The 27,359-nt window shown below is 61.2% G+C and overlaps 2 protein-coding genes and 1 long non-coding RNA gene across 4 annotated transcripts in view; 2 read left to right on the forward strand and 1 right to left on the reverse strand.

The window, feature by feature from the left end:
• Positions 1 to 51: 51 nt before the first annotated feature.
• Positions 52 to 19,633, forward strand: SLC26A11 (solute carrier family 26 member 11). Of its 2 annotated transcripts, XM_047832209.1 has the most exons (17): positions 52 to 144; positions 1,164 to 1,399; positions 1,941 to 2,133; positions 2,495 to 2,580; positions 5,060 to 5,139; positions 6,256 to 6,398; positions 6,854 to 7,029; positions 7,451 to 7,523; positions 10,109 to 10,159; positions 11,949 to 12,009; positions 13,435 to 13,490; positions 13,573 to 13,713; positions 16,322 to 16,449; positions 16,816 to 16,915; positions 17,318 to 17,451; positions 17,914 to 17,986; positions 18,778 to 19,633. In XM_047832209.1, the coding sequence occupies exons 2-17, from the start codon at positions 1,166 to 1,168 to the stop codon at positions 18,867 to 18,869; spliced, it is 1,821 nt and encodes a 606-aa protein (XP_047688165.1). In that variant the 5' UTR covers positions 52 to 144; positions 1,164 to 1,165; the 3' UTR covers positions 18,870 to 19,633. The 2 variants fall into 2 exon arrangements, with proteins under 2 accessions (XP_047688165.1, XP_047688164.1); XM_047832208.1 differs by lacking the exon at positions 52 to 144 and having other exon boundaries at positions 464 to 1,399.
• An 866-nt stretch (positions 19,634 to 20,499) lies between these two features.
• On the reverse strand, positions 20,500 to 27,072 carry LOC125151364 (uncharacterized). Its single transcript, XR_007146736.1, has 4 exons — positions 26,487 to 27,072; positions 21,697 to 22,089; positions 21,442 to 21,607; positions 20,500 to 20,550 (listed from the first exon to the last, which is right to left on the reverse strand). It is a non-coding gene; the product is annotated as an uncharacterized LOC125151364 (long non-coding RNA).
• RNF213 (ring finger protein 213) overlaps positions 26,951 to 27,359 on the forward strand; it is a 107,536-nt gene continuing 107,127 nt past the window's right edge. The window contains exon 1 of the mRNA XM_047832190.1: positions 26,951 to 27,026. The gene's annotated coding sequence lies outside the window, so the exon portion shown is untranslated. The remainder of the gene's footprint in view (positions 27,027 to 27,359) is intronic.

A 27,359-nucleotide genomic window follows, 5' to 3' on the forward strand; every position in this document is an offset into this window, starting at 1 on the left:
GGTCACGTGGCACAGACCCCGCCCCGGAGGTCACGTGCGCGCCAGGCCCCGCCCCCTCCAACTCTCCCCTCCCTCTCTCTCCCTCTGCGGTTCCCGCAGACCCGGGCTGCGGCGACGTCCGGAGACCCCGAGCCGCGGCGCCCGGTGGGTCTGTGGCGGGCGGGGAGCGGGGCCCGGGCGGGGTGGGCGAGCTGCGGGGGACGGGCTGGGGTCGCTGGGGGAGGCTCGGGGCCCGAGGGTGCGGGCTCCTCTCGCGGGGACCCTTCCCCACCGCGTCCCCACCAGGTCCCCGCCTCCCTCGGCCTTGCTGGAACGGTCAGCAGGCGTGGGGTGCCCACCCTAAGACCCAACGTCCGGGGCAGGCGGCTTCAAGGGTGGGAGGCGGGGTGCGGCGGGGTCCGGGGGGTGAGGGGTGGTCTGAGGCCGGCTCTGCGCGCGGAGGGGTGGGGGGGGAGGCGCCAGGTCCCTAGAGGATGCTGCGCACCCGGAATTAATGGAGGGGCCTCGAACGTTCCCCAGAGCCCACTAGAGTCCCTGGAGCTCCTGTAGGGATGCGAATGCCACAGGTGGGGGGTGGGGTGAGGCGCGGCCTCAGGATGCGAGACCCCCACCGCCCGCGCCGCAGTCAGCCGTAGTGGGTGGAGTTCGCCCGCGCTGCGCACTTGGAAAGCCTCGGGGCCCTGGAGGCTGCAGGCCCCCCACCCACGCGCCGCCTGCCAGACTAGGGAGCCCCCGTGGACCCCGCTACGCCTCGCGCTGCTGCCCTTAAATTCCTTGGCGAGGGAAAAAGAAGAAACAGATTATCCCGGGAGGAGAGACGGGGGTCTGATTCGCGTTTAGGTCCCTCACGGAGAAACCGTTCATCCCATTCTTTCTGTCGAGGGGCCTTGGAAAGAAAGCAGCTGGCGTTTGGGCAGGTGGGATTCAGGGAGGGTAGCGAGCAGGGCACTGGATGGGGGACTGCATCTTTTGTCGAGGCCCCCTCTGCGCTGGTTGTTGGGTTTCTTCGAGGCCAGCAAAGGGGCAGATTTAATCCATCTGCTTCGGATCCCCTGGGGGGAGGCCCGTGTGCCCCTCCTGACTGCCCTGGACCCTGCCCTGTTGCTGGATTCTCCCAAGCCTAGACCCTGACTGCTGCTGTGTCATCCCCATGCCCACCCCAGGCATGCCCTCTCCTGTGAAGGCTTTGGGGCAGGCCAGGCCCTCGGGTGCCAGTATGGCCCCACAGGCCCGCTGCTGCTCCCCTGCGGCCCTGCAGAGGCGGCTGCCCATCCTGGCCTGGCTGCCGGACTATTCCGTGTCATGGCTGAAGATGGATGCCATCGCCGGACTCTCCGTCGGGCTCACCGTCATCCCGCAGGCGCTGGCCTACGCCGAGGTGGCTGCCCTCCCGCCCCAGGTGAGACGTCTGCCCCCGCTGCCGCCCCACTCCAGCCTCAGCACCGTCCCGGGAGCCGAGCAGAAATGCGTAGTGTCCCCTCCAGACAGGCAGGGCACCAGAACCCCAGCCCCGTGGGGCCCCCCAGAAGGCTTGGCGTGCAGTCTGCAGCATGTGACCGCCTTGGGGCAGACACACGCCCCTGTAACCGCTCTTGCCACACTCGTCACACGCAGGCACTGGACCAGTAGTGCTGGGTTGCCCCAGGGGCCCGGCAGCATGACTCACAAGAATGTTTTCTTAGACTCCTAGACTGAGATAAGGGCTCAGGCCTTTGTACTCCTGTGGGCACCCCGCTGGGAAGCAGGTGGAAAAGAGGCCCCCGGTCACTGTAGGTCCCCAACCGTGGCTAACGGTGTGAGTGCTTTACCCCGCCTGTGCGCCGGGGTCCCCGCAGGACACGACAGCCACCCGCCACAGATCCTGCGCTTAGACACCTGCCCACGGGACCCCGTGGGCATGCTGTGTGCCTCCTTGATGCTCAGTGCTGTCTCCCCACCAGTACGGCCTCTACTCTGCCTTCATGGGATGCTTCGTGTACTTCTTCCTGGGCACCTCCCGGGACGTGACCCTGGGCCCGACGGCCATCGTGTCCCTCCTGGTGTCTTTCTACACTTTCCACGAGCCTGCCTACGCCGTGCTGCTGGCCTTTCTGTCTGGCTGCATCCAGTTAGCCATGGGCTTCCTGCACTTGGGTAAGACTCTCGGGCCTTCCTGTCACGGGATACCCAGGCCCCTGCGTCCCGGGGATGCCCTGGCCCTCCGCCAAAATTTCCTTCTTTGCATCCCAAGGGCTCTTCGTGTGTGTGTGTGTGTGTGTGTGTGTGTGTGTGTGTGTGAAGGGGGCCCTCTCAGCCCTCTACTATTCTACTTGGAGAAGGGCTCCGCGTCCCAGACCCTAGCCTCCCTTCCCCACTGTCCAAACTAGTCCAGACGGGGGGCATGTGGTCCTTAGCCTTGTTCCACCCGGACCGCCTGTCCCAGCCCACATCTAGCCACGTCCTCTGGGACTGGGCAGAGCTGGGACCAGCTTCGTGTTCTCTCTCGGCTGGCCAGGCTTCTTGCTGGACTTCATCTCCTGCCCCGTCATCAAAGGTTTCACGTCTGCTGCCACCGTCACCATTGGCTTCGGGCAGATCAAGGTAGGCGCACTAGTCGGCTCCTGGGCACCTCGTGGGTAGTGGGACAGGGGCTGGGGTCGATATGTGCGGGCCAGTTGATGGCTTGCTGTTCTGGAGCTCAGAGCACAGGTGCTCCAGCGCATCTCCATCGGTCCCGTGAGCCCCTGGGGAAGATGCTGAGTGACGGTTGGACCGTGCAAGAGGTAACGTGGGCGACTGGTAACGACAGTCTAGAGTTTTCTTTTTCTAAATTTCTGTTGACCGTTTTTCTTTGATTTTATTTTTGAAAATTTATTTGGACGCACGTGTGTACGTTTTTAAAGTTTATTTTTGAGGGAGCGAGAGAGGGAGAGAATGAGCAGGGGAGGGACAGAGAGAGGGAGAGAGAGGATCCCAAGCAGGATGCTAAGCAGGCTCCGAGCTGTCCTGCGTAGACCCTGAAGTGGGGCTCAAACTCACAAACTGAGATCATGATCTGAGCCAAGATAAAGAGTCAGATGTCAGTTGACCAAGCCACCCAGGCACCTCTGTATACTTTTTTTGGGAGAGAGAAAGAGAGAGAGTGCGTGTGCGCCCCTGCACCTTGGGGCTGGGGAGGAGCAGAGGGAGAGGGAGGGATAGCATCCCAAGCAGGCTCCACGCTCAACGCGTGAGCCTGACGTGAGGCTAACCCCGAGACCCTGGGATCACGACCTGAGCTGAAATCAAGATTCGGACACTCAGCCGACTGAGCCTCCCAGGCGCCTGTTTGGTGCTTTTCAGATGCCATGCTTCTTTATAATTCTGTGAAACACAACTGTAAGAAGCACCAGAACCAATCACCATCCGTTATTTGAGGACCTTATTTGCTGCCCTTTCACTGGGTTTTAAGTTCCTGAGAAGGGCGTGTTTTCTTTAGGACTGTGGTCGGTCGGTTGCCTGGCCCTGAGCTTTGTAAAAAGGAAGTGAGTGCTCAGTGGGGTGCCTGGAGTAGAACTGAGCCAGGGTGTGGGGATGAAGCCCCCCCCCCCCCCGCCTGTGTGTCACCTCTCAGCCGGCCTCTCCGAGGCGTGGATCCCATGGCCAGGCTCTGCTCCCGGCTGGCCCAGCGCGTCTCCCTGATGGTGGTGGAGCGGGAGAGTCCGGGACACGAGGGCGTATGAGCCAGAGCTGACCCTGTTTGTGCTCTTGCTAAGTGCCAGACGCTGGGCCAAACCCTCCCTCGTGTTTGATTCTCAGGCTCCTCCTGGGAGGCAGGTCTGTGGTTATCTGCACCAGAGAGGAGACGCTGCTCAGGAAGGTGCGGGTGGGCACGGTTTATGTATTCTGTGCACACGTGTGTCAGGGTGAGCTCGGCAAGTGCCGCTCCTTGGGACAGTGTGTCCTTTATTCTGGAAACACCGTTCTTCTTTTTCAGCATCAGGATTGTTCTTTTATGGGACTGTAATACAGAGAGGGCAGCTTTTTTTTTTTTTTTTTAATAGTTTATTTATCCTAAGAGAGGGAGGGATTCTCAAGCAGGCTCTGAGTTGTCCGCATGGAGCCCAATGTGGGGCTTGAATTCACGAACCGTGAGGTCGTGATCTAAGCCGAAGTCGGACACTGAATTGACTGAGCCCTCCAGGCTCCCCTATAGAGGACCGCTTCTTAATACACTCTTACTTGGCAATCCCAGGTCCCCCAAATCTTTAACGCCTTGACCAGGTTACGACAGCCATTTGAGAGCCCTAAGCTGGGGGCGGGGGGAGGGTCGGGGGGGGGGTCCTCCTGACCTGCCCTGGCTGGGAGCTCCTTGGGCCCCAGAATCCATGTGTCTCCACCCCAGTGTCTGTCCCATCTGGGGCTGTGTGCAGGTTTGGGGATCCTTGCAGCCTGACCATTCTGGGGGTCGGGGCATCAACCTTCTCGCTAATGTTCCCCACCTGGTCTCAAGTGGATAAAGAACTAAAACAAAGGGTAGACCCCTTCTCCTCTCCGAGGACCCTGCCCTCCTGGGTCCCCCAGCATCCTTCCCAGGAGGCCCTCGGAGCCCCGGCAGCTCTGCCTTTGGCTCCACCTGGCTGTACCTCTGGCAGGAGGTGGGCCTGGCTGGTGGGCCTCCGGGTGAGGGTTGTGGCCTCGGGCCAGTGGCAGGGGGTAGGGATGGGGTGCTCCGTGTGAGGGACGGGACGGAGCCAAGGGCAGTGGGGCCTGCAGGGCGGGGTGGGGTGGGCCGACAGCGACCCCAGACCCTTGACCAGGGCGCACGAAGAGGTCTCCCTGCTTTGAGATCACCCGGACTGGTTTTCCTCACAAGGGAGAATTATTCACCAAGACGTGTCCTTGGTCTCTTTCGCCCAAGGATCACGAGCCCCTGCCCCTGGGGGCTTTGGGAATGGGCAGAGGGTCCCCAGAGAGCCTTGGGATGTGCCCCCAGCAAGGGCCCTTGGACTCTGGGTTTACAACGTACTGAGATGCTGCAGGGGAGGGCTTCAGGCCTCACTTTGAGAAGGTTGTCTGATCTGAGTCTCCGTTTGAACAGAACCTCCTGGGACTGCAGGGTATCCCCAGACAGTTTTTCCTGCAAGTGTATCACACCTTCCGCAACATCGGAGAGACCAGGTACCTCATGGCCGTGTGGTCCTGCCCGTGTAGGGAAGCCCTTCCTCCCGGAACCCCTCTCCCAGGCCCCACCCCCGGGGGGAACTTATTCCCGACCTCTGGGGCCTGTCCCTTCGAACAGGTCCCAGAGCAGCACCAGCGTCACAGGGGAGCTGGTTAGGAATGCAGACTCGCGGCCATGTGCGGACCTGCTCAAGCAGCCAGCGTTCAGCGGGGGCCCCGGGGGGTCAGTGTGCGCACTGCAGTTTGAGAAGCACTGTGCGGGACGACCTGAGAGCCGGTCCCGTCCCGTGGCCCTGCACAGAGCCTTGGGGGGTAGGGGTGGGAGGGCCCCCCGCAGAGGAAGGGCAGCGGTCTGTCCAGAGGTTTGTGGTTCAGTGAGGAGAACGCAGGCCACGGGGCAGGCAGACAATGTGGATGTGGCCGAGGGACGGGCGGCAGGCAGCGGGTCATGGGGCTTCTTCAGTCGAAGGGTCTCCCCCAGAGAGCAGCCAGGGTAACGAGACCGATAGGAGAGGATCCCAGATGAGCCGGGAGTCTGGACGTGTCCCTGGCCGGAGGAGCAGTGACCTGGGGGTAGCTGCCCGGTGGGGCCGGTGCTGAGGCATGGAGGGAGAGGGGGAGACCTGTGACCGACTGTCCTCTCTCCCCTTCGTCTGCAGTGAGGCTCCTCGGGGCTGAACCCACTGGAAGCCAGGGGCTCCCTGGCCCGGGTCATGCAGCCTGTGGGGGTCATCCTCCGGGGGGGGGGGGAGGGGGGCAGGAGAATTGGAGACTGACTGGTCAGAGAGCATAAGAGGCAGTCAGATCTCCCTAGGCAGTTCTTCCTGCAGGTGAACTTCCTGGAACAGTCCAGGCCTCTGCAGCCCACAGAGCTACGTGACTCAAAACGTGAGCTAGTGGCCCCAGTGCCGCTGGGATTCGGGCCTCGGCTCCCAGGCCTGCGCTGGCCTGCGTGGTCACTGAACAAAACGTTGAAATAGAGCAGGGAAGCACTTTGCTTAGCAGACATCGAGAAGAGCAACCGAGAGAGGCGGCTTTCCCGCGGAAGGGGCAACCGAGGGGCAGAGGTGTGTGCCCTGGGCCGGCCTGGGCGTGACCGGTGTCTGTCCACAGGGTGGGCGATGCCGTGCTGGGGCTGGTCTGCATGGTGCTGCTGTTGGTGCTGAAGCTGATGCGGAACCACGTGCCCCCCGTCCACCCCGAGATGCCCCCCGGCGTGCGGCTCAGCCACGCGCTGGTCTGGACGGCCACAACAGGTGAGGGGTGTTCCGGCCGAGGAAGTTGTGCAGCCGTCCTGCACACCCAGGGTGAGGGGTGCCCCGTGTGCCCCCCCCGCCCAGCCCCGGAGTCCCACCCCGAGGGATTCTCCCGTCTCTGGTCTGGATGTGACTTGAGAGCTGGCTGCATGATGGGGCTCACATTCCGGGAAGAGGTGTCACCCCCACTTAAGCAGCCAGCACAGCCCAGGCAAGATGCGAGGGGTGGGACGCAGGTGAACCAGTAGGTGACGCGTGTGGGCCCTGCACGTCGCCATACGCCCATCCTGCCGTCTTGGTTTGCCGTGGCATCACGTGTTCACGCCCTCCCCACAGTCACTCGAGCCCGTGCTGTTTCCCAGGCGGGAGCGTCAGGGGCCGTGGCTGGAGTAGGGTGTATTCACCCCAGTCACCCAGAGGAGCCGGGTTCACCAACGGTTCTCGCTCTGTCCTAGCTCGCAACGCACTGGTGGTCTCCTTTGCCGCCCTGGTCGCGTACTCCTTCGAGGTGACTGGATACCAGCCTTTTGTTCTAACCGGACAGACGGCTGAGGGGCTCCCTCCCGTCCGCCTTCCGCCCTTCTCGGTGACCACGGCCAACAGAACAGTTTCCTTCACCGAGATGGTACAGGTGGGTAGAGGCGGGGAGCCAGGCCTCTGGGCTGAGCTGCGGCAGCCTCTGGCCTGGTTCTGTCTGCGCCCTGATGCATCCGCTTCGTAACAAGGAGCTCTGAGCCCCGTTGGGACCCCTGAGTCCTCAGGGCGGAGCGCCTCTGGGTGCAGGGACGGGCACGGAAGAGTTCCAGATGGGGCACGACCTCAAAGGACACCGCCTTTATTTTCCTGCCCTGAGCCCAGAGGAGCGTCTCGCGTCACGGGCGCTGGCAAAGCAGGGGTTCGTTCAGCGTCCTGCTCCGTGCACGTGCCACACGGGGTTGCCTCCTTGCGCGTGTGAGCTCATGGCCCCGCGGCCGAAGGACGGGTCACTGCCCGCTCAGACCCCTGCTCTCCTTCCTCAGAGGGTCACTCACTGTCCCTGTCTCCTCCCTCAGGACATGGGGGCTGGGCTGGCCGTGGTGCCCCTGATGGGTCTCCTGGAGAGCATCGCGGTGGCCAAGTCCTTTGGTAAGGTGCCCGCCATCCACGCCTCCCTGGTGCTGTCCGGGAGCCTGACTAGCTTGCCTGCTCTTTTCCGTTCTGTTCTCTGCTTTGATTTTTCACAGCTTGCGTTTTTATCCAAGTAGTACATGTTCGTCTTTAAACAAAAATTTGTGGTGAAAGCGGATTTAACAATGAAAAACGTCACCCAGTGGTGGCTGCTAACGTCTGGGAGCCTGCTCTCCAGAAAAAGAAGGGCTTCCGTTTCCCCTTTGCGTTTTCTTTGACGGAAACGTCCCCCCACCCACGTGGCTCCCAGCAGAGCAGAGTTTGAAGTTCCCATCTTGGGATGAGATTGCGGCAGCCACGCCCCCATGCGATGGCCACGCCCCCAGGCGGTAGCCACACCCCCACGTGCACATGCCGTGAAATGAGCTTGTCTTAGGAAAAGGTATGTAGGCAAAGGAGGAGTTTTTGTTTGTTTTTTTTAAGGAGGAGTTTTAAGTATATCTTTATTTTTAATATAATTTGATGGGAAGTTCTCACATAATAGATAGTAATGGCTATGTTTGGTGACAGGTTCCCACAATTCCTAAAAGTTCAACAACGTCAGGTGCCTGGGTGGCTCAGTCGGTTGAGTGCCTGACTCTTGATTTTCGCTCAAGTCATGATCTCACGGTTGTGGGATCGGGCCCTGTGTTGGGTTCCTCACTCAGCATGAAGCCTGCTTAAGATTCTCTTTCTCTCTCTTCCTCCTCTCCCTCTGCCCCTCTCCCTGCTCAGGCTCCCTGGCTCTCTAAAAAAGTAAATAAAAACCACTTAAAGAAAAAATGTTAACAACGTGCTCCTTCAGTCGGCTGAGCACACCTGGCCTGTCCCCTCCTTGCCCCCAGGGAGGCCCAGAGACCTTAATCTACTTAAATGTCTATTGCCCTCATTCCTCCCTCTGGGCTGAGGCTGCTTCATCTTTCTCCTGTCCCCTCCCTTTGGTCTGCTGGACGTCCAGCTTTGTGTTGTCTGTGTGGGTGGCGTTTTCATTTCTTTTTTGGGGGTTTTTTAAATTTTTTTTTAATGTTTTATTTATTTTTGAGACAGAGAGAGACAGAGCATGAACAGGGGAGGGGCAGAGAGAGAGGGAGACACAGAATCGGAAGCAGGCTCCAGGCTCTGAGCCATCAGCCCAGAGCCCGACGCAGGGCTCGAACTCACGGACCGCGAGATCGTGACCTGGCTGAAGTCGGACGCTTAACCGACTGAGCCACCCAGGCGCCCCTAATGACGGTTAGGCTCTCACCCTGGGGTTCAGGTGGACCCTAAAGATGAAACCCAGGAAAGGTGCCCGTGTCGCTCTGTCTCCATAGATCGGCTCTGGTTATGCCAGGATTTCGTTTCCTCGTGCGAACTGCCAGCAGCCTGACCCTTCTGTCCTTCCGAAGAGAGTCTCGAACACTCTCTTCCAAATGCCAGTGGCTGCTCGAGGTCATGTTCCGATCAAATCTTTCTTGTACAGCTCTTGGTTTTCTGATTATCTTTTTCTGGCAGGGGAGATTTGGGGGCATTTTGGAGTTTACATCTTAAAGAATTTATGCCTCTCGCCTCACTTTAAAACTTTGTTTTCTGGGGCGCCTGGGTGGCTCAGTCGGTTAAGCATCCAACTTCGGCTCAGGTCAGGATCTCAGGGTTCTTGAGTTGGAGCCCCCGCGTCAGGTTCTGTGCTGACAGCTCAGAGCCTGAAACCTGCTTTGGATTCTGTGTCTGCCTCTCTCTGCCCTTCCCCTGCTTGTTCTCTCCCTGTTTTCCTTTGAAGTCAGTTGCTCTCCTGTCCTAACTTGTAAGCTTGTCATCCTCTGAATCGGGGGCTTGGAGAACCCGTGCTGCTGCCCATGGCCTGAGAGTGGCTGTTACATTTTTAAGCGTTTGAAAAAAATTTCTAAACAAGTTTAGGATTTCCTGACACACGAAAAGCACGCGAAGTTCACGATCTCAGTATTCGTGTAGCAGAAAGGTGTTACTGGAACGCGGTCCTGCTCACGTGATCGCGGGTTTCCACGGCTGCTACTTCCGGCTGTGACACGCACAGAGTCGTCGTGACAGAGTGTGGCCGGCAGAGCCTAAAATGTTCCCAGCTGGCCCTTCACAGAAACGCGTGCCAGTCGCTGCCTGGGATTCACGGCCGCCGCGTGTCCCCCCCACCCCCACCCCGTGCCTGCCGGCCCGTCTGTCTGAATGGCCTCGTCCGTGCCTTCCGGGTCCTCCCCACTCGTGATCAGACAGGTTTTCGTTTCAGACTTCGCCCTTCTCGTGAGAGCAGCACACGTCGTCATAGGGCACGCGGGAGGTGCAGACGCGTACCAAGAAGCCGCTCTCGCCACCCCAGTTGGCCGCTGTTCACGTTTTCCCGTCCATCTTTCTGCCCTTTCTTGGGAGACACGCGTACACGCTTGAGCGTATTTGTTCGCATACATGCATGTGTTTTTTTGCGTGTTTACACGCTTACGTTTACATCACATAGACGTTGCCGTGGGTGGAAGTTGATAATCTGTTTTTTGTCTGACGGACGTTTTCTCAGCGAGGCCGTGTATCTAGTGACTGTTTTTATTCTCTCTCCGTAGCTTCCCAGAATAATTACCACATTGACGCCAACCAGGAGCTGCTGGCCATCGGTAAGACCCCAGCGGCGGTCTCACTTGGGCTGCTCAGACCGTGGTGATGCGCGTGGCGAGGCACAAGGAGCAGAGGTCGCCGCGAGTCGGGGCCGTCCCCGGATGGTCCCGTGCACGCTCACGTGGCGTAGGCGGCTGACCTCTGGTGTCGCTGTGACTGGAGCTTATTGAGCACTTGCTGTATACCAGACCCTGAGGTCTGTAGCTCTGCTCCGGCTCAAGGAACGCCAGGAATGTTCCACATTGGGGTCAGATCGCTGAGGAACGTGGGCTCCGGGTGAGCCTGCTGATGTCCGGGACCCCGTCTGTCCTCACCCCCTCCCCGTGACCCCCCTGCAGGCCGGGCAGGCAGGTCAGCGAAGACTCGGGTAGGCCCCACTATTGGGTGGGTCTATGCCAGGTGTCCTGGCTTTTTGTTTAGTTTCCACAAATCTGGCCTCTCTGGGGATTCTTTTTTTTTTTTTTTTTTTTAACGTTTATTTATTTTTGAGACAGAAAGAGACAGAGCATGAACGGGGGAGGGGCAGAGAGAGAGGGAGACACAGAATCGGAAACAGGCTCCAGGCTCCGAGCCATCAGCCCAGAGCCCGACGCGGGGCTCGAACTCACGGACCGCGAGATCGTGACCTGGCTGAAGTCGGATGCTTCACCGACTGAGCCACCCAGGCGCCCCTCTGGGGATTCATTTTGAGGGCACGACCCGCATCTTAAATTGAGTTCTCACGACTGTTTTTCATTTGTGGACACCAGGCTCTTCTGCCTTTGCTTCCTGCCGCTTGTGAGGTAGGCAGGGGTCTGACCTGGCGTTGCCAGTAGGTGTCTTCCCGGGGGAGTCCACAGGAGCCCCCCACCCCTGCCCCCCGCCCTGCTGATTCCCCGCATGGCGGCGTTTTGGGCTCGAGCCACTTAGTTTCCTGACAGCACAGGGCATGGGGCCCCAGGATGGGTCACAGAGACTTTGGGGGGCTCCTCTCTGAGCTCGTGGCGGACGCGCGCCACAGAACGCCCACACCACGCGGTCGGGTCTCTGACCGGAGTCTCGGGCCATCGCGAAGAGTCAGGGTGAACCGTGTGTGGTCAGCACACGGCCTCTGCTACCTCCAGCGATGTGTGGCCCTGCTCTCGGGGCACGTGCTGGGCTGTGGGACCCAGGAGGGCCTGGTTCTGAGCGGGCCCCACCCTGAGCTGTCTCACGAGCGGGTACCTGAACCTGTGAGCCCATTGTGGCGTTACGGACCGTGCGGGACTGTGGTCTTTGGGAAGGCCCTGGGCGAGCCACATGCTGGCACAGGGCCGCCCGTGATAAACGTGGGCTAATTAGTTATCTCCGTTCGTAGGTCCCGGCCAGGGTCTCAGGTGTGGGTGAGTCAGCGTCACGGGAGTGGGGCACTTACTAGCCGTGACCTTGTGTACTAGCTGGTCGTCTCACGAAAGGAGTGTGGGTTTGAAGAAGGAGGGGGATAGCTGACCTCCGGGCTGGTGGGCCTTCTGGGCCCTGTTACACATGGAAAAAGGCATGTTTAGTTCACCGGGGCAAGGCTGGGGCCGGAGTTACTTTAAAGTTAGGGTCAACCCCAGTGAACTCGGCCAAGATCACGATTTGTGTTTCCTTCCCTGTGACAGACACCCGGACACTCGTAGCACAGCCCTGGGTGATTCCTCCCACCTTCCCCTCTTCCTGTTTCCGTCCTGGTCTCCGGCCTCCGTTTCATCATCATGCCCCGTGTGTTTGTATCATTTTATGTCCCGCTCCCCCCGGATAAACCTCTTGCTTCCGTTTCCTCCCCAGGCCTGACCAACGTGCTGGGCTCCCTCGTCTCCTCCTACCCGGTCACAGGCAGCTTTGGGCGGTGAGTGACCACGTCCTTCTCTGTGCCTTGGGCGGGGGAGGTCCCAGCCCAGGCCAGAGGGTCCACATGCAGCTCGAAGAGCCTGCCGGGCCCCTGCCCACATCTCGATGCCCCTCTGTTCTCCTCCGGGGCAGAAGTCTGCCTGTGGTGGCCGCACCCCTCCATCAGCGGCATCCATGGGAGGCAGGACCTGGGCTCACTCTGCCGCCCTTCACCATCTCGCCTGTTTTCTCTGGTCGCCGGTGCCGCGGTTTACTCCTAACACGTCCCCAGCACGCGGCAGGGCTCCCCGCATCTCCTGCCCGAGCGTATTCCGGAAGGGGACAGGAAGCATCGTGCTCCGTGTGGAGAAACGGGTGTGGGTTACGCACAGCCTCCACACGTGCTGGCACCAACCCCCCCCCCCCCCCCCGGAAGGGCAGAGGGCAGGGCAGAGAGTGACCTTGCTGGGGGGGGGGGAGAAGTGGGGGCATTGGCCAGCAGCACCTGCGTCCCCAGAACCGCTGGCCCGACCCCGTCTGAGTACTGGACCTCCGCAACACCCCCAAACCCCCGCGTCCGAGGGGCCGCAGGGCCCACTCCGTGTCCTCGCCTGCAAAGAGCGCATAGAACGAAGCCAGCAGCCTGCGGGCACTGGGCTGGTTTGTGAAATAAACCCTCCGTGTGTCCCCAGTCTAACCTTCCCCCAGCTCTTGTAGCGTGACCTGTCCATCAAGGTCGCAGGTCTTGTGCCCCCGTCTGGTGCAGTACCTTGCGTATAACAGGTACCAGAAAAATCAGGGAGTGTTGGAGGAGTGAAGTTTCTGGAAAAGCGGAAGACGACTTAGGCTCTCTGGACACGTACAGACGGACTGGCATATCCAGAGGGCATGCAGGCGGGCACAGGTCACCGTCAGGGTGATCGGGAGCCGAAACCGGGTTCTACCTTTGTGGTGCTCGCGGTGGCAGAGGAACATGTGGGCCGGGCTCGAGTTCTTGGGCAGAGAAGGCTTTTCCTGGGTTGCGGGACCGGATGCAGTTTTCCAAACAGGCGACGGGGAAAAGGGAAGTCCAAAACAGCCAAGTTGACTTCCAGCCCCCTGGGAGGAGCCTCACCGTCAGCCCGTGGCGGTCGTCTCTCCAGGCCTTTCTGTCCACATGTGCGCGTGCGTGTCGGAGACGAGTGTGTGGTGAGAGGGACGTCCCCCACTCGATAGTGTCAGCGGCATGTCTGCGTATCCGTGAACGCAGTGACATTTTTGCTAGCCTGCCGTGACGAAATGCCACAGCTGGGGACAGGCAGGGTTGGCTGCTCCTCAGTCCCGCTTAGGCGCCAGTGTCCGTGGGGCCCCGACGTCCCCTTCCAGGCGCTCCGGTCCCAGGGGCCAGCCTCCCCTGCCGGTCCAGGGCCCCTCAGCCACCAGGGGCGTCTGTGTTTCCTTCCAGGACGGCTGTGAACGCGCAGTCGGGGGTGTGCACCCCAGCAGGGGGCCTGGTGACAGGTGAGCAACCCCCCCCAAGCCCGGAGCGCGTGCGGGGCGGGGCTGGTGGTCACCCATGACGCCCTGCGCCCCCACCCCGCAGGAGTGCTGGTGCTGCTGTCGCTGGACTACCTGACCTCGCTGTTCTACTATATCCCCAAGTCCGCCCTGGCCGCCGTCATCATCATGGCCGTGGCTCCGCTGTTCGACGCCGGGATCTTCGGGACGCTCTGGCGCGTGAAGAGTACGTGTGTGCTCGCCGGTCACGCGCACGTCTCCTGGATCCTCCCCCCACCGTCTTCCGGGACCCACGGGGCACGGTTGCGGCCGGGGGTTACCGTTGTCCCGGGAGGTGGCCCTGCTGGCCGTGGGTCAGGAGGGCGAAGGGTGCCCCAGACCCGCTCCGTGCAGTGCGGAGTGAGTCTGCAGCCCGCAGGCACCCCTGCTGCCCTCCCCCCCGCCCCTGCTCCCCCTTCTCTCTCCTCCATCCTTCCTCCTCTCCCCCTCCTCGCCTCCCCTCCGTCCTTCTCCTCCTCTCTCTTCTCCCCTTCCCCCCTCCTCCCCCTCTTCCCCTCCCTCCTTGCCCTCCTCCCCTCCCCTTCATCCTTCCTTCTCCTCCTCCCCTTCCCCCTCATTTCCTCGTGGATTCTCCCCTCCATCCCTCCTCCTCCTCTCTTCTTCCCCTCCCCCTCCTCCCCCTCCTCCCCTTCCCCCTCCTCCCCTCCCCTTCATCCCTCCTCCCCTCCATCCCTCCTTCTCCCCTCCTCCCCTCCCCTCCATCCCTCCTTCTCCTCCTATCTTCTTCCCCTCCCCCTCCTCCCCATCCTCCCCTTCCCCCTCCTCCCCTCAATTCATCCCTCCTCCCCTCCTCCCCTCCCCTCCATCCCTCCTTCTCCCCTCCTCCCTTCCCCTCCTCTCTTCCCCTTCATCCCTTCTCCCCTCCCCTCTATCCCTCCTTCTCCCCCTCCTCCCCTCCTTCCTCTTCTTCTCTCCCCTCCATCCCTCCTTCCCCCCTCCTCCCCTCCCCTCCATCCCTCCTCCCCTCCATCCCTCCTTCCCCCCTCCTCCCTCCCCTCCATCCCTCCTTCCCCCCTCCTCCCCTCCCCTCCATCCCTCCTCCCCTCCATCCCTCCTTCTCCTCCTCTCTTCTTCCCCTCCCCCTCCTCCCCCTCCTCCCCTTCCCCCTCCTCCCCTCCCCTTCATCCCTCCTCCCCTCCATCCCTCCTTCTCCCCTCCTCCCCTCCCCTTCATCCCTCCTCCCCTCCTCCCCTCCCCTCCATCCCTCCTTCTCCCCTCCTCCCTTCCCCTCCTCTCTTCCCCTTCATCCCTTCTGCCCTCCCCTCTATCCCTCCTTCTCTCCCTCCTCCCCTCCTTCCTCTTCTTCTCTCCCCTCCATCCCTCCTTCCCCCCTCCTCCCCTCCCCTCCATCCCTCCTCCCCTCCATCCCTCCTTCTCCTCCTCTCTTCTTCCCCTCCCCCTCCTCCCCTCCTCCCCTTCCCCCTCCTCCCCTCCCCTTCATCCCTCCTCCTCTCCATCCCTCCTTCCCCCCTCCTCCCCTCCCCTCCATCCCTCCTCCCCTCCATCCCTCCTTCCCCCCTCCTCCCCTCCCCTCCATCCCTCCTCCCCTCCATCCCTCCTTCCCCCCTCCTCCCCTCCCCTTCATCCCTCCTCCCCTCCATCCCTCCTTCCCCCCTCCTCCCCTCCCCTCCATCCCTCCTCCCCTCCATCCCTCCTTCTCCTCCTCTCTTCTTCCCCTCCCCCTCCTCCCCCTCCTCCCCTTCCCCCTCCTCCCCTCCCCTTCATCCCTCCTCCTCTCCATCCCTCCTTCTCCCCTCCTCCCCTTCCCCCTCATTCCCTCATCTATCTTCCCCTCTTCTGTATCCCTCCTCCTTTCCCCTGCTTCTCTCTCCTACTCCCTTTCCCCTCCATCCCTCCTTCCCCCCTCCTCCCCTCCCCTCCATCCCTCCTCCCCTCCATCCCTCCTTTCTCTTCTCCTCCTCCCCTTGTTCCTCCTTTTCTTACCCCTTCTCCCTCCTCTCCACCCCTCCTTTTTCTCCTCTGTTCCCCTTTCTCTCCCCCTCCTTCCGTCCCTCCTCCCCCTTTCGCCCCTCCCCCCCCCCACCTCCTTCTCCTCCTCCCCTTTCCCAGCCTCAAGCCTGGCCTGGCTGGGGAGAGATGAGAGGCCTCAGGGTGACCCCAGCGGCCTGACTCCTCCCGGGACTCCCTGGAGCCTGCAGTGCCTTTGACAGAACTCCCGTTCACGTGTTTGTTTCACTGGCAGAAGCAGTGGAGGGATTTACGGGGCTTCCCCGGTTCCTCCCGTCTGCCCCCGAGAGGCATCGGTGATTTCTTCACGTGCCACACGTGCCAGCTCCCTGCTGTGTCGCTGCCGCCCTCGTTGGGACAGCCCAGAGACCTGGGGGCGCCTGTGTGGGCCCGGCAGGTGCTCTCCGCCCCCACGGAAGCCCAGGGAGGATGGGGCCTCCCCTGAGTGACACGTGTCAGGGTCGAATCCTAGGCTGACCCCCAGCCCTCCCGCCTGCCCCAGGACCCTTCCTCCCGTGGCTCAGAGGAGTCACGCGTGTTGCCCAAGGACCCGCCAGGTCCCTTCCTCAGGCCCCCGACAGGTGCCCTCCTCCCTGAGGGCAGGGGCCCTGGGCCTGGCTGTCAGGTCTTAGTGGCCCCTCAGCCAGGCAGGGAGGGCTTTCTTGGCCCTGACACGTCTCGGCCAGCGTGGCCGTGGCCCATGTCAGCCCCTGAGGCCCCAGACGGAGGTCTCTCTGGGGCTCGGGCTCGCTGGAGCCCAGCTTATCCTGAGGGGGCCACCCCTCAGTTGGACTCCTCTCTTCCAGGGCTGGACCTGCTACCCCTCTGCGTGACATTCCTGCTCTGCTTCTGGGAGGTCCAGTACGGCATCCTGGCCGGGACCCTGGTGTCCGCTCTGATCCTCCTGTACTTTGTGGCCAGACCCAAGATGCAGGTACCGGCCCATCTGATCTCCCCGAGCCAGGGGTCTGCTGGCCTCAGGGGGCCTGGTGGGGCGACGCGTGCCCTGGGCGGTACCCCTTGGCTCAACTGTCGCACGCCTCTTCGGTGCGACTCTGGCCCGTGGCACCACCCAGTGACCGTTCACACAGCGGACGGGTGTCCGCCTCCTGCCGTGGACCGCAGAGCTCTCCCGCTGCACGTGAGGCTGCGGGTAGTCGTGAGGGCCCGTCAGCTGTGCTCCCCCCGCTCTGTTCTGTCGGCCTGGGTTGGGGCCTCCTGCTGGAGGGGCCACCCTCTCGGAACTGCCAGGTCGGACTTGCCTGTAGGACCCACCGGCTGTCCCCTGCTCTGTCCCCAGGTGTCGGAGGGGCCGGTGCTGGTCCTGCAGCCGGCCAGCGGTCTGCACTTCCCGGCCATCGAGTCCCTCCGGGAGGCGATACTGAGTCGGACTCTGGAAGGTGCGTGGGCTGGGGCCCCCCAACTCCCTGCCACCTTCTCTGTACCCCCGTCTGCTCCCGCGGGACCCTGAGTCCCTGTCCTCAGCCGCTGCCAGGGAGCTCACCCACTCAGGCCCAGGAGGTCTCGGGGCGTCTCGGGGGCATCCGGTGGGTGCCTGCCGTCTGCACACAGCAGGAGGGGCTGTTCCCCAACATTTGTTCCTAAAGACTGTCCTTTGTTCCCGGGAGTTGGTGTTCGGGGAAGAAAAGGGGCCCGTTCCTCCTCTGAAGGGGGTCGCTGCTGCTGTCTCCAGACGGCTGTGATCACAGGTCCTGCAGACCCCACCCCCACCCTCCCTGCTGGGGCCGGACCCCTCCGTGGCCTCGCTCTGGCCCCTGACCCGCCGGCCCCTGTCTCCGCAGCGTCCCCCCCGCGCTGCGCGGTGCTGGACTGTACCCACGTCTGCAGCATTGACTACACCGTGGTGCTGGGGCTCGGGGACCTCCTGGGAGACTTCCACAGGCACGGCGTCACCCTCGCCTTCGTCGGCCTGCAGGTGGGTGTCGCGACGGGCGGCCCTTTTCGCCCTCAGACCTGCCCGTGAGGTCGGCGTTGTTCCCGTCCCCACGTGAGGACACGGGCACCGAGGCCCCATGAGGCTGAGTAAGCCGCCCAAAGTCACACAGCGAGGACGGTGGCCCCTGCTCCCTGATCCGGGCACCTGGCTCCGGAGCCTGCTGACAACGGTCACGTTCCTCGTCCTGTCTGCAGAGAGCTCGTTTTTGCGTCCTCCTTAGAGCGTCAACTTCTAAATACTCCTCTTCTAGCCTAGCCAGGAGGCCCAGTTTCTTCCCTCCATTTCCCTGAGTAGAGGTGGAGTTGTAACTACTTGGACGCTCTGGGGGAAGCAGTGACCTGGCCGGCGGCCCTGGACCTGCGGGCCCGCCCCAGACCTCACGTGCCCACGTGTTGAGACAGGAGCATCCCTGCCCGGAATTAAAGTCTGCCTGCCCTGCAGGTTCCTGTTCTCCGTGCCCTGCTGTCCGCTGACCTGAAGGGTGTACAATACTTCTCCACACTGCAAGAGGCAGGTGGGTACGGCGGGGTCATCTGAGAGCGAGCCACGTCAGCCGCGCGTGCCCGTGGCCCCCAGGATCAGGGTGGCGGGACGGCAAGACAGAAACTCTGGAATCGGAGGGTCGGACGCACAGGTCCAGGAGTGGGGAGCGTGGGCACAGTGGGTGAGGCAGAGGCCACAGAATCGGGGGGCCCTCTTGTTCTGGGGGTTTATCTGGGGGGGGATGTTTTTATTTAAGGTACAGTATAGGTTCAGTGAACGCACAGATCTTAAGTGTGCAACTCGAGTTCTGACAGGTGGGTACAGCCAGGTGTCCGCAGTTGAGATGGAACATTTCCATCATTCCAGAAGGTTTCCTCAGCCCCTCTTCATGACCCCCCGCCAGGGTTAGCCGCTGTTCTGATTTCTTCCACCGTGGATCAGCTTTGCCTGTTGTAGAACTTGACGTAAAGGGGATCGCAAAGGTTCTTTTCGTGTCCGATTTCTTCGGCTCAGCGTGGTGTCTGAGATCCATCCACGTTGTTGCTGGAAACGGCCGACCCACAGGAGACAGAGGGACAGCTGTGGCCCGGCCCTGCCAGGGGACCGCCCGGCACTGAGGAAGGGTTATCGGGGCGTGGAAAGCAATGAGGCTGTGATCAGGGACGTAGCTGGAAGCCTGCCTGGGGTTGGGGGTGCCGGCCGGGGGAACCCCAGCTCCCTGTGCACCAGGACCCTGAAGTGCCAGCCTCGAATCCCATTCTGTGAAGTGAACCCTCCTCGCTTCAGCTTTTTTAGTGCTTGCAAACCTTGTGTCTTCTGCAGAGAAATACTTGAGTCAGGAACCGGGGACCCAGCCCTACAACATCAGCGAGGATTCTGTTCCGGAACACAAGGTCGCCCTGTTGAAGGCCTGATTGGGGCACCGACGGGCACCTGATGCTCGGGGCGTCTCGCGGAAGGTTCCTGATGCCGGGATTCCGGATGCCACCCGATGAACACGCTGAGCTGAGGGCTCTGAGCCGGTGACCCTGGAAGGAGGAGGGAAAACCACACACCAGGATCCACAGGTGGGACTCTCACTGCCTTTATTTGGGGTGACTGAATATTTATCTCCCTTCTGATTCCTGGGCACGCACGTTTTTCTGAGGAGTGGTTTGAAGACAGCCTTCTAGAATGACGGACCATGTGAGAAAGAAGGGACGGGATTTCCACCCGGTCCAGGGGAGGGGTCTCCACGCCCCAGCACCTTCCTGGTTACAGGGGACGTTGGGAGTGGGCAGCTCGGAGGTGGGTTCGAGCCTTGGTGGCGGCATCCGTATTTGCCGTCGGGGAGAAAGCCAAGGTGTGTCAAATGATTTCAAAGTGTCTTGTTAAAAATAATTTTGTTGTTGTTGTTTTTTTAAATTAAAAATGTAGCAGCTTTGGTGTTTTTGTAAAAATCGGAAACGCTTCTTGTAAAAGCTGCAGGAGACCGTCTCCTGCATCCACTTTGGCGGTAGTGCAGACCCCATCCCCGCGGCGTGCGTACGGGTCCGTACGTCCGCATGTGGGTGCGTGCGTTTACGGTCGTGCGCGGACGGGGTCCTTTCATACGTGGTGCTCTGTGACCCGTACCTTTGTGCAGTCCTTGCTGTGAATGACGCGTTGTGATAATAAACAGAACCGTGATTTTGCCGTGGCCCTGTCGTATTTTATTCTGTGTATGTGTCACAACGGACTCCTGAGCCTCTACACGTGGCCTCTGCCTGTCCCGCCTGTGCACGCACCTTTCCACCCCCGCTGTCACAGCCGAGGAAGCCTGTGCTCCCGGAACTTCTTAGAGAAAGGACTCACCGTGCAGATAGACCCCCTGGAACTCACCGGTGGTCCCACCAAGACACATTCTGGCCCAGCGGCCTGGGCCCTGGTCTCGCAATGTTCCTCCCTCCAGGCCCTGAGCGCACTCCGTCCCTGAATCTGCGTTTCCTTTCCTCGAGGAGCCTCTCCATCTGCACAGATGAGCATGTCCTCGAGCCCTGTCTGCCTGGCCGCCGCTGCCCAGGGCCCTGGGGGACGGCAGTCCAGTTGTCCCCAGCCCACACACCAAGCACACCCCTTCTTGAACCAGGAGACTGGCCACCCGTCTGCTCTGGCGGGCCCTACCCGCCTGTGAGCCTGGAGGGCGGCTTCCCAGAATCCTCTTCCGGGGCGCAGATGCAGGGATGGGCATCGCAGCCCGGTTGGCAGTTGTAGAGAATGAAGGCCAGCTAAGCGTCTCCGTTTGGGAATGTCGTGACCGCGAAGCACATGAGCTGCAGGGCTGTGTGGCTGAGGGACGAGGCACCCCCGCGCCCCTGCACACGGGTGTTGTTGAAGGGAGAGTTGCAGAACGACCTTCATCTCGAGAGACCATTTGCGGGGGCGTCTGGGGGGCTTGGTCACTTGAGCATCTGACTCTCGATCTCAGCTCAGGTCACGATGTCAGGGTTCGTGAGTTCGAGCCCCGCGTCGGGCTCTGTGCTGTCAGCGTGGATCCTGCTTGGGACTCTCTCTCTCCCTCTCTCCCTGCCCCTCCCCGCCTCGTGTGTGTGCACGCACACATGTGGTCTTCTCTCCCTGTTAAGATCGAAAAACTTAAGTTAAGCGATGGTATTTTAATTTTATATCAGAATGAAGTTACAAGTTTACTGAGTTTAAAATTCCTAACTTATTTACGAGCTTATTAACTTTATAATTGATTTCTGATTAGAGCTTACGTTAAATAAAAGAGAAAGGACTGGTCTGGTCAACTGCATGGAAAGAGTTGGGAATTTGGTGCCAAGATGCGGGGCCCACCATCCCTCGCCAGCAGGTAAGCCCCCTCGGGGCCTTGGCCTACGCGCCGGGGCCCATGGGACTGTGTCCACGACAGCACTGGCTGGAGTGCTGCCTTCGGCAGGCTGACAAGGTCACGGCGCCACCAACACCGTGGCGGTTAGGCACGGGACCTCACTGTGGGTTGGATTAGTGGATTGGTGGATTGGACCTAACCGTGGATTAGGTGGATTGGCAACACGGGACTCCCGGTGCCCCAAGCGCGCGACTTTATTGGGAAAGAGGATCATTACGGGTGTAGTGAGCTGAGACGAGTCCATACTGGATCAGGATGGGCCCTCACCCGTTCGCTCAGTGCTTAGGAAATGAGCTTGGGTGCGGACGCGCCCCCAGGGAGAAGCAGCCGGCAGAAGTCGGGTGATGCTTCTATAAGCGGAGGAACAGCACAGACGGTCAGCTTGCCGCAGGGAACGCATTTCGCCTCCGCCTCGGAAGGAAGCAGGCCTGCTGGCCCCCGGATCCCGGACTTGGGGGGCTCCGCCTGGGCCAGGCTGCTTTGTTAGAGCCGCCCTGACCGAGCAGCGAGATCTTCAGTGCTGGCTCCTACAAGTCTTCCCCCCCCCCCCCCCCTTCCTGGCTGGCCGGAGGGCCCCTCTGTGCCACCCAGCCATGGGTGCCCCGGGAAGCCACAACCTGAGAATGGCAGAGAGCGGGTCACCCGCGGAGCACACGCCCACCGGTGCCGCCCGCCTGTCACAGCAGCTCGGAGCCCTGGAGACGTAGGACCGCACCGTCGAGGGAAGCACAACCTGTGCCACAGACGTGAGCCACGCGTGCCGTTTTAACACTGCCAGTGGCCCTGCCAAACGAGCAAAAGGTAACGGGTGAAATTAACGTATCATCATCCGAAATGCCACCCTTTCCACCTGTGATCTACACGCGACTCACCGACGAGACTCTTGACGTGAGTTTTCTCGTACGAGATCCTCGAGGCCCAACGCGGATTGTACGCTCACGGCACGTCCCCGTTCACACGAGCCACGCTTTGAGCTTTGTGCCCCGTGTGTCGTGTGGCTGCCGTGTCGGAGAACCCAGGTTTGAGACGTCCGCATCCCAGGCGGTCAGGAGGGCCCCGCTGTCCCGAGCTCATAGCTCATGTGTTTGCCTCCGCCCCCGGAGGTCGTTGGAAGAAACCGAAACCGTGGCAACGGAGGAGGCGGCGTGGCGTGGCCGGCTTGCAGAGAGCTGTTCTGAGGCCAGGTCCCGATTTCTCGCCGCGTGACGTTGGGGAAAATTGTCTGAAGTCTCCGAGATGTCATTTCCACGCCCCCCACAGGACCGCTGCAGGGATTTAATTGAAGAGCAGGGTGAAGGCCTGGCCTGCGTCACGCACGCCAGTAGCCGCTGCTGCTCAGGACCGGACCTCCTGGTGTTATTTCGTGTCCTGTTCTCCCCTCCCCGCCACAAACCGAACGCCTTCCTTGATAAGCACGTCTGAGGGGCAGTCCCCGACAGGAGGCACAGGAGACGGTTTGCGGCAGGACTCTGGATGGGGGGGTGGGAGGGCCGAGGGGAGGGCGGGAGGGAAGCGTGTGGGCCCAGGCTCCCGCCCCGGGGAAGTGAGTCGGGGCGGGTCCCCTGTGTCTGCTGCCTCAGGCCTCCTCTGTGGTCTGAAGCCACCCTGGAACAGGGTCTCCAGGGCCACCAGGCTCAGTGGCCAAGTCCCTGCAGGCCCCACGCCCAGCGAGGCCTCCCCGTGGGTCAGGGTGCTCTGCTTGCTAACGTGGGGAGCGGTGGGTGTCCCCGTTACTGGGGCAGGGACTCCCTCTTCACTAGAAAGTCTGCCCGGAGCTAGGCTTCCCTGGGCGGACAGCAAGCCTTTTTCTGACTGAAATGTGATTATCCGTATAAAATCTCTTCTGGGGCGCCTTGGGGGCTCAGTCGGCTCAGCGTCCGACTTCAACTCAGGTCATGATCTCAGCATTCCTGGTTCCCGAGTTCGAGCCCCGCGTCGGGCTCTGTGCTGACAGCTCAGAGCCCGGAGCCTGCTTCGGATTCTGTGTCTCCCCCTCTCCCTGCCCCTCCCCTGCTCGTGCTCTGTGTCTCTCTCTCTCAAAAATAAATGTTAAAAAATAATAAAATTTAAAAAATAAAAATTAAATCTCTCTGTGTAGATCTATCTATCCTTTGGTAAATTCAGCTACTGATGCTGGCAGAGAATCTGTCCCCCTCCCTCCAGCTTTAAGATAATAAAAAAAATTATTTTTGTTTAATGCTTATTTTTGAGAGAGAAAGACAGAGACAGCAAGGGAGGGGCAGAGAGAGAGGGAGACACAGAATCCAAAGCAGGCTCCAGGCTCCAAGCTGTCAGCACAGAGCCCGACGCGGGGCTTGAACCCCTGAACCGTGAGATCATGACCTGAGCTGAAGTCGGATGCCCAACCGACTGAGCCACCCAGGCGCCCCTAAAATAATTTTAGTCCTGTGGAAGGACCCACGTTTATTATCCAAACCACAGGAACCTTTGGCTGTGCCAGATGGCTGCATCCTTTCAGAGGAGTTTGGGCAAAGCCCACGGAGCTGGTTCCCGTAATAGGTTGAATTGTGTCCCCTGAAAAGAGTTAATTCTTGACCCTAGATGCCTGTGACTGTGACCTTATTTGGAAACAGGGTCTCTGAGGACATAATTAGGTGTGTTGAGATGAGGTCATACTGGGTTAGGGTGGCCCTAAATCTGATGGCTGGCGTCCTTCGAGGGGATGGGGACGCATGCAAGGAGAATGCTGTCCAGGAGCCACCAAGTCACTCGGCCCCTGCCCCCTAAACAAACAGGGAACCATCGCCTTTCCCTGAGGGCCACTCTTCTTGTCTGTTCAGGGCCTGCAGCCCACGTCTGGGGCTCAGAATGGAGGATGTTTCTGGCCCCCACTCTTTTAACCTGGGGGCCTTCTGACACCAATGGGGTCAAGAGCACGATCCCTAGTCAAGAATATCGAGGTCCAGAAAACTGGCTCCCAGCAGCCGAACCCCACCCGACCAACCTGCACCCCAGAGCCTGTTAACGAGCAGCTTAACGACCGGGTCTGTCACTCAGATAGACGTGTTGTCTTTCCACGGGGAAAACCAGAGCTGAAGATGCGATCTGAAGGCAGGCGGGTTGTTAGACACAATCAAAGCCGGGAACTACAGGGCCCCTCGCTTGGCACGGTTTTCATTTGCACAGCCCTGGGATGAGTGAGAGCGTTTTGTTCAGCCCTGCCTGCTCACACAGGCTGTGCTTTCAGATGGCTGGAGGCTCCCATCCGGACCAGGGCCGCAGGCAGGACCGTGGGCAGTGGCAGAACCGCTTCTCCTCATAAGGCCCCCTTGTTCTCGGCCCCTCCCTGCCGCTTCCCGCACTTACTCTCCCTGCAAAGTGTGCCGCCCGCCCCCTGCTGGCTGCCCTGTAGCAGGAGAACATCCTTCCTGCCGGTGAGCCCACGACTATCCATCCACGCAGGGGAGAAACAAGACTGGCCGACAAAGGGTGTTTGGGTCCGACTGAATCCATGCCACAAACTCTGGTGGTTGCAACATCAAGGCCAAAGACATTTCAAGTGATCCAACGTCCACGGGATCTGGAAGATCTAAGCCGGGTCTGGCCAGGTTAGACCACGTGGCCGAGTCAACGGGGTCCTCGGCTGAGGTCCTGCAGCTGACCGAGGGCAGAACGACCAGACAGGCTTTCCCCCAGCAGATCTCCCACGGGGAGGAGTCAGGCTCTTTGTGAACGCTGGGCCAAGAAGGGAGTCGAGCCTGCGGGGTCTACCTCACCCTGTGTTTAAGGACAAAGCTGACACCTTTCCTCACCCCCTCCCTCCTTCATCCCAGGATCCCACCCTGCTCCTGCGCCCGGCAGTCAGTCTCTGTTCCTGGCTTGTATTTTGCTATTTTCTGTTTGAATTTTTTAACGTTTATTTATTTTTGAGACAGAGAGAGGCAGAGCATGAACGGGGGAGGGGCAGAGAGAGAGGGAGACACAGAATCGGAAGCAGGCTCCAGGCTCTGGGCCATCATCAGCCCAGAGCCCGACGCGGGGCTCGAACTCCCGGACCGCGAGATCGTGACCTGAGCTGAAGTCGGACGCTTAACCGACTGCGCCACCCAGGCGCCCCAATTGAATTTTAATGGTATTAGGTCATACTACATTTACACGTTATGTTATACTCTATTTTATCGTGTGCGTATTTTAACGTCTACGTTTGTTACATCAGTACAGACGAGGGAAGGTCAGGGGTCTTTTCTGTGGGCATCAGCTGGGCTCCTAACACCTGGCTTTTCCATGCCTTCTTTGCTCTGTCTTTATTTGGTGTTCCCTGTGGGTTTTGACTTGGTTCTTTGGGGGGCTCACCGTCCCTATGGTGCAAGTGTCCCTGTTGACAGGGACACTTGCTGTCAGCTTCTCAGCACCTAGAGGCAGGAGTGTCCAAAGCCCCTACTTTCTTTGGAACACCTGGCGGCTTGTATCCGCACGTGTCCGAACAGGGTGTCCGGGCCGACCGTGCCACGTACTGACGTCTCAGTAGAGAGTCACAGCAAAATCTAAGCCTGGGACACACCATCGGCCGCTCCCTGAACCCAAACCCTAAGCTAGTCCTGCACCCTAACATGCGCCCTCAGGCTAGCCCCCCAGGGAGGTCACTGAACTGGTGTGGGTCCGGCCCCTGACACCTCCCGGGACCCAACCCTAGTCCGAGCCATGGCTCTGGCCCTCAGGGGGCCCACCTCCTAGGTCTGAGAACGGATTGCTGGCCCACTGACAATGACCGGGTCGGGTGTGTGTCCTCAGCCGTTTGACTTGTCAGGACGGGCATCCTGAGCCTGCCAGGCTGCCGGCAGTGCCTGCTGTGTGGGCCCTTCAATGACTCCCTGGTACTGTGGGCAGGCCCAAGGTTCGGGTGCACGTGCCGGTGGGGCCCGTGAACCATCGCTGCCCCTCAGGAAGGCTGCCACTGGCCAGCGGGGCCAGCTTGTTACTGGCCTAGAGAGGGTCTGGGTTTTGCTCTGCCTGCATGGCCCCAAATCTAACAGGGTAGGGCTGGGCTCTCCCTTGGCTCGCCGGAGGAGTCCCAGCACGGAGCGTCTTTGGGCACCAGGAGTCTTCCCCGGATTCTGACCAAGCCCCCTCGCCTCCTCCCACCCTCCCACTACAGGCTTTGTGCACCCCCCTCACCCCCGCCCCGCATCCAGCCTGCCCAGCCTGGCACCCCTGCCTGGAGCCCCTTTCTTTCAGGACAAGCTCTCTCTCTCCTGCGCCCCGTTCGAGGTCAGCACAAGGTCAAAGGCCACAGCACTGGACACGGCCTGGATCCTGCCCAGATCGAGATGAGCTGACGAGACAGTGGGGGTGGCTGGTAGGGAGTCGGGGTTGGTAGCTTCCAGCACACGTGAGACCGTCTTCGGCAACCTGTGCCGAGCACCCCCTGAGCACTGCCTGAGCTCGGACGGTGATGCTGGGATCCAGTGCAGAAGCCAGCCCTGCAAGGGGGGAAGGGGGCGCATCGCAGGAGGGGGACCCCAAGACCTGAGCTTGTGGTCCCGGTCGAGAGGAAGGACGGTGTGACTGGGGAGGGCGGGAACCCGGGCCTTTTGAATTTGATAATCAGCCTAAGTGGAGATTGTAGCGGCACAGGTTCCCGGGAGGGGACAGTGAGGAATCAGTAATACTCCTGGAACGCCAGCGTTCACTGTATTATTACCGTCAGTAAGAGATTCTCCAACAGCTCTAGGATGCCAGACTCGGAACTCACAGAGGAGGAAACAGGGTTGGAGGCGTTCGCGTGCAGACGCAGGTTGGGGGGCCCTCTCGGTTATCAGTGACCATCGAAGGGCTGGGCGCCGGCTGCGAAGTCTCTACTGCCATCTGTGGTCACTTAATCGGCCCAAGGCCCCGATGTCCCTTGCACCGAGTGACCCGCCTGGCGTCCTCTGTGCCCCTCCGGGGACCGCCGCTGGCGCCACGGGGAGGTGGGCACTGTCCAGGGTGCTGTGCGCCGGGGCTGGAGGCTGCTGGGGGAGACCCGGGTGCGGACCCCTGCGGCGCTACACCCGGGGCTCGGCGAGCCCCGCCCCGCGTGCAGCGGCAGGCGGCGCCTTCCCCTTGGCCGGGCGCCGGGTCCACTGGGGGGCGCCATAGGAGGGGGCATTCCGGCCGCACCCTCTGGCGGGCGGACGCGGGGGGGGGCCCGGACGTCAGAACGGGACCCGGCGGCGGTGGCCTGGGCGCGGGGGCGCTGTAGGTGCGAGCGGGCGCGGGGATGCGGGGCGCGGGGCCGACGAGGTGCGGGGATGCGGGGCGCGGGGCCGTGGGTCTGGGTCGCGGCGCCTGCGTGCTGCGCGCCGTCGCCTCCGGGCCGCCTCTTCCTGCCGCGCCGGGTTTCGGTTTCGCCTCCGGCTCCGGGGTGCGGACCCCGCCCCCGAGCCGCGCCTCCCCCGGAGCGGAATCCTTGGCTTTCTCCGGTGGCCGCCACGGAGCGGTGTTGTTACCAAAGGGTGTCCCTACGTGTCTCCACAGTCACTTTTAGGAGAACGGCGTCCCCGTCCCCGTCACCGCGCGGCCCAGAGCGCAGCGT

This window comes from Prionailurus viverrinus, chromosome E1 (genome assembly GCF_022837055.1).
Source record: "Prionailurus viverrinus isolate Anna chromosome E1, UM_Priviv_1.0, whole genome shotgun sequence".
NCBI lineage: Eukaryota > Metazoa > Chordata > Mammalia > Carnivora > Felidae > Prionailurus > Prionailurus viverrinus.

Coding starts and splice junctions, on each gene's coding strand:
- SLC26A11 (XM_047832208.1), top strand. CDS start 1,151: ATGCCCACCCCAGGCATGCCCTCTCCTGTGAAGGCTTTGGGGCAGGCC. Junction 7,524..10,108: donor CGCGGTGGCCAAGTCCTTTG/GTAAGGTGCCCG, acceptor CTCTCTCCGTAG/CTTCCCAGAATAATTACCAC. Junction 13,714..16,321: donor GACGCTCTGGCGCGTGAAGA/GTACGTGTGTGC, acceptor CCTCTCTTCCAG/GGCTGGACCTGCTACCCCTC.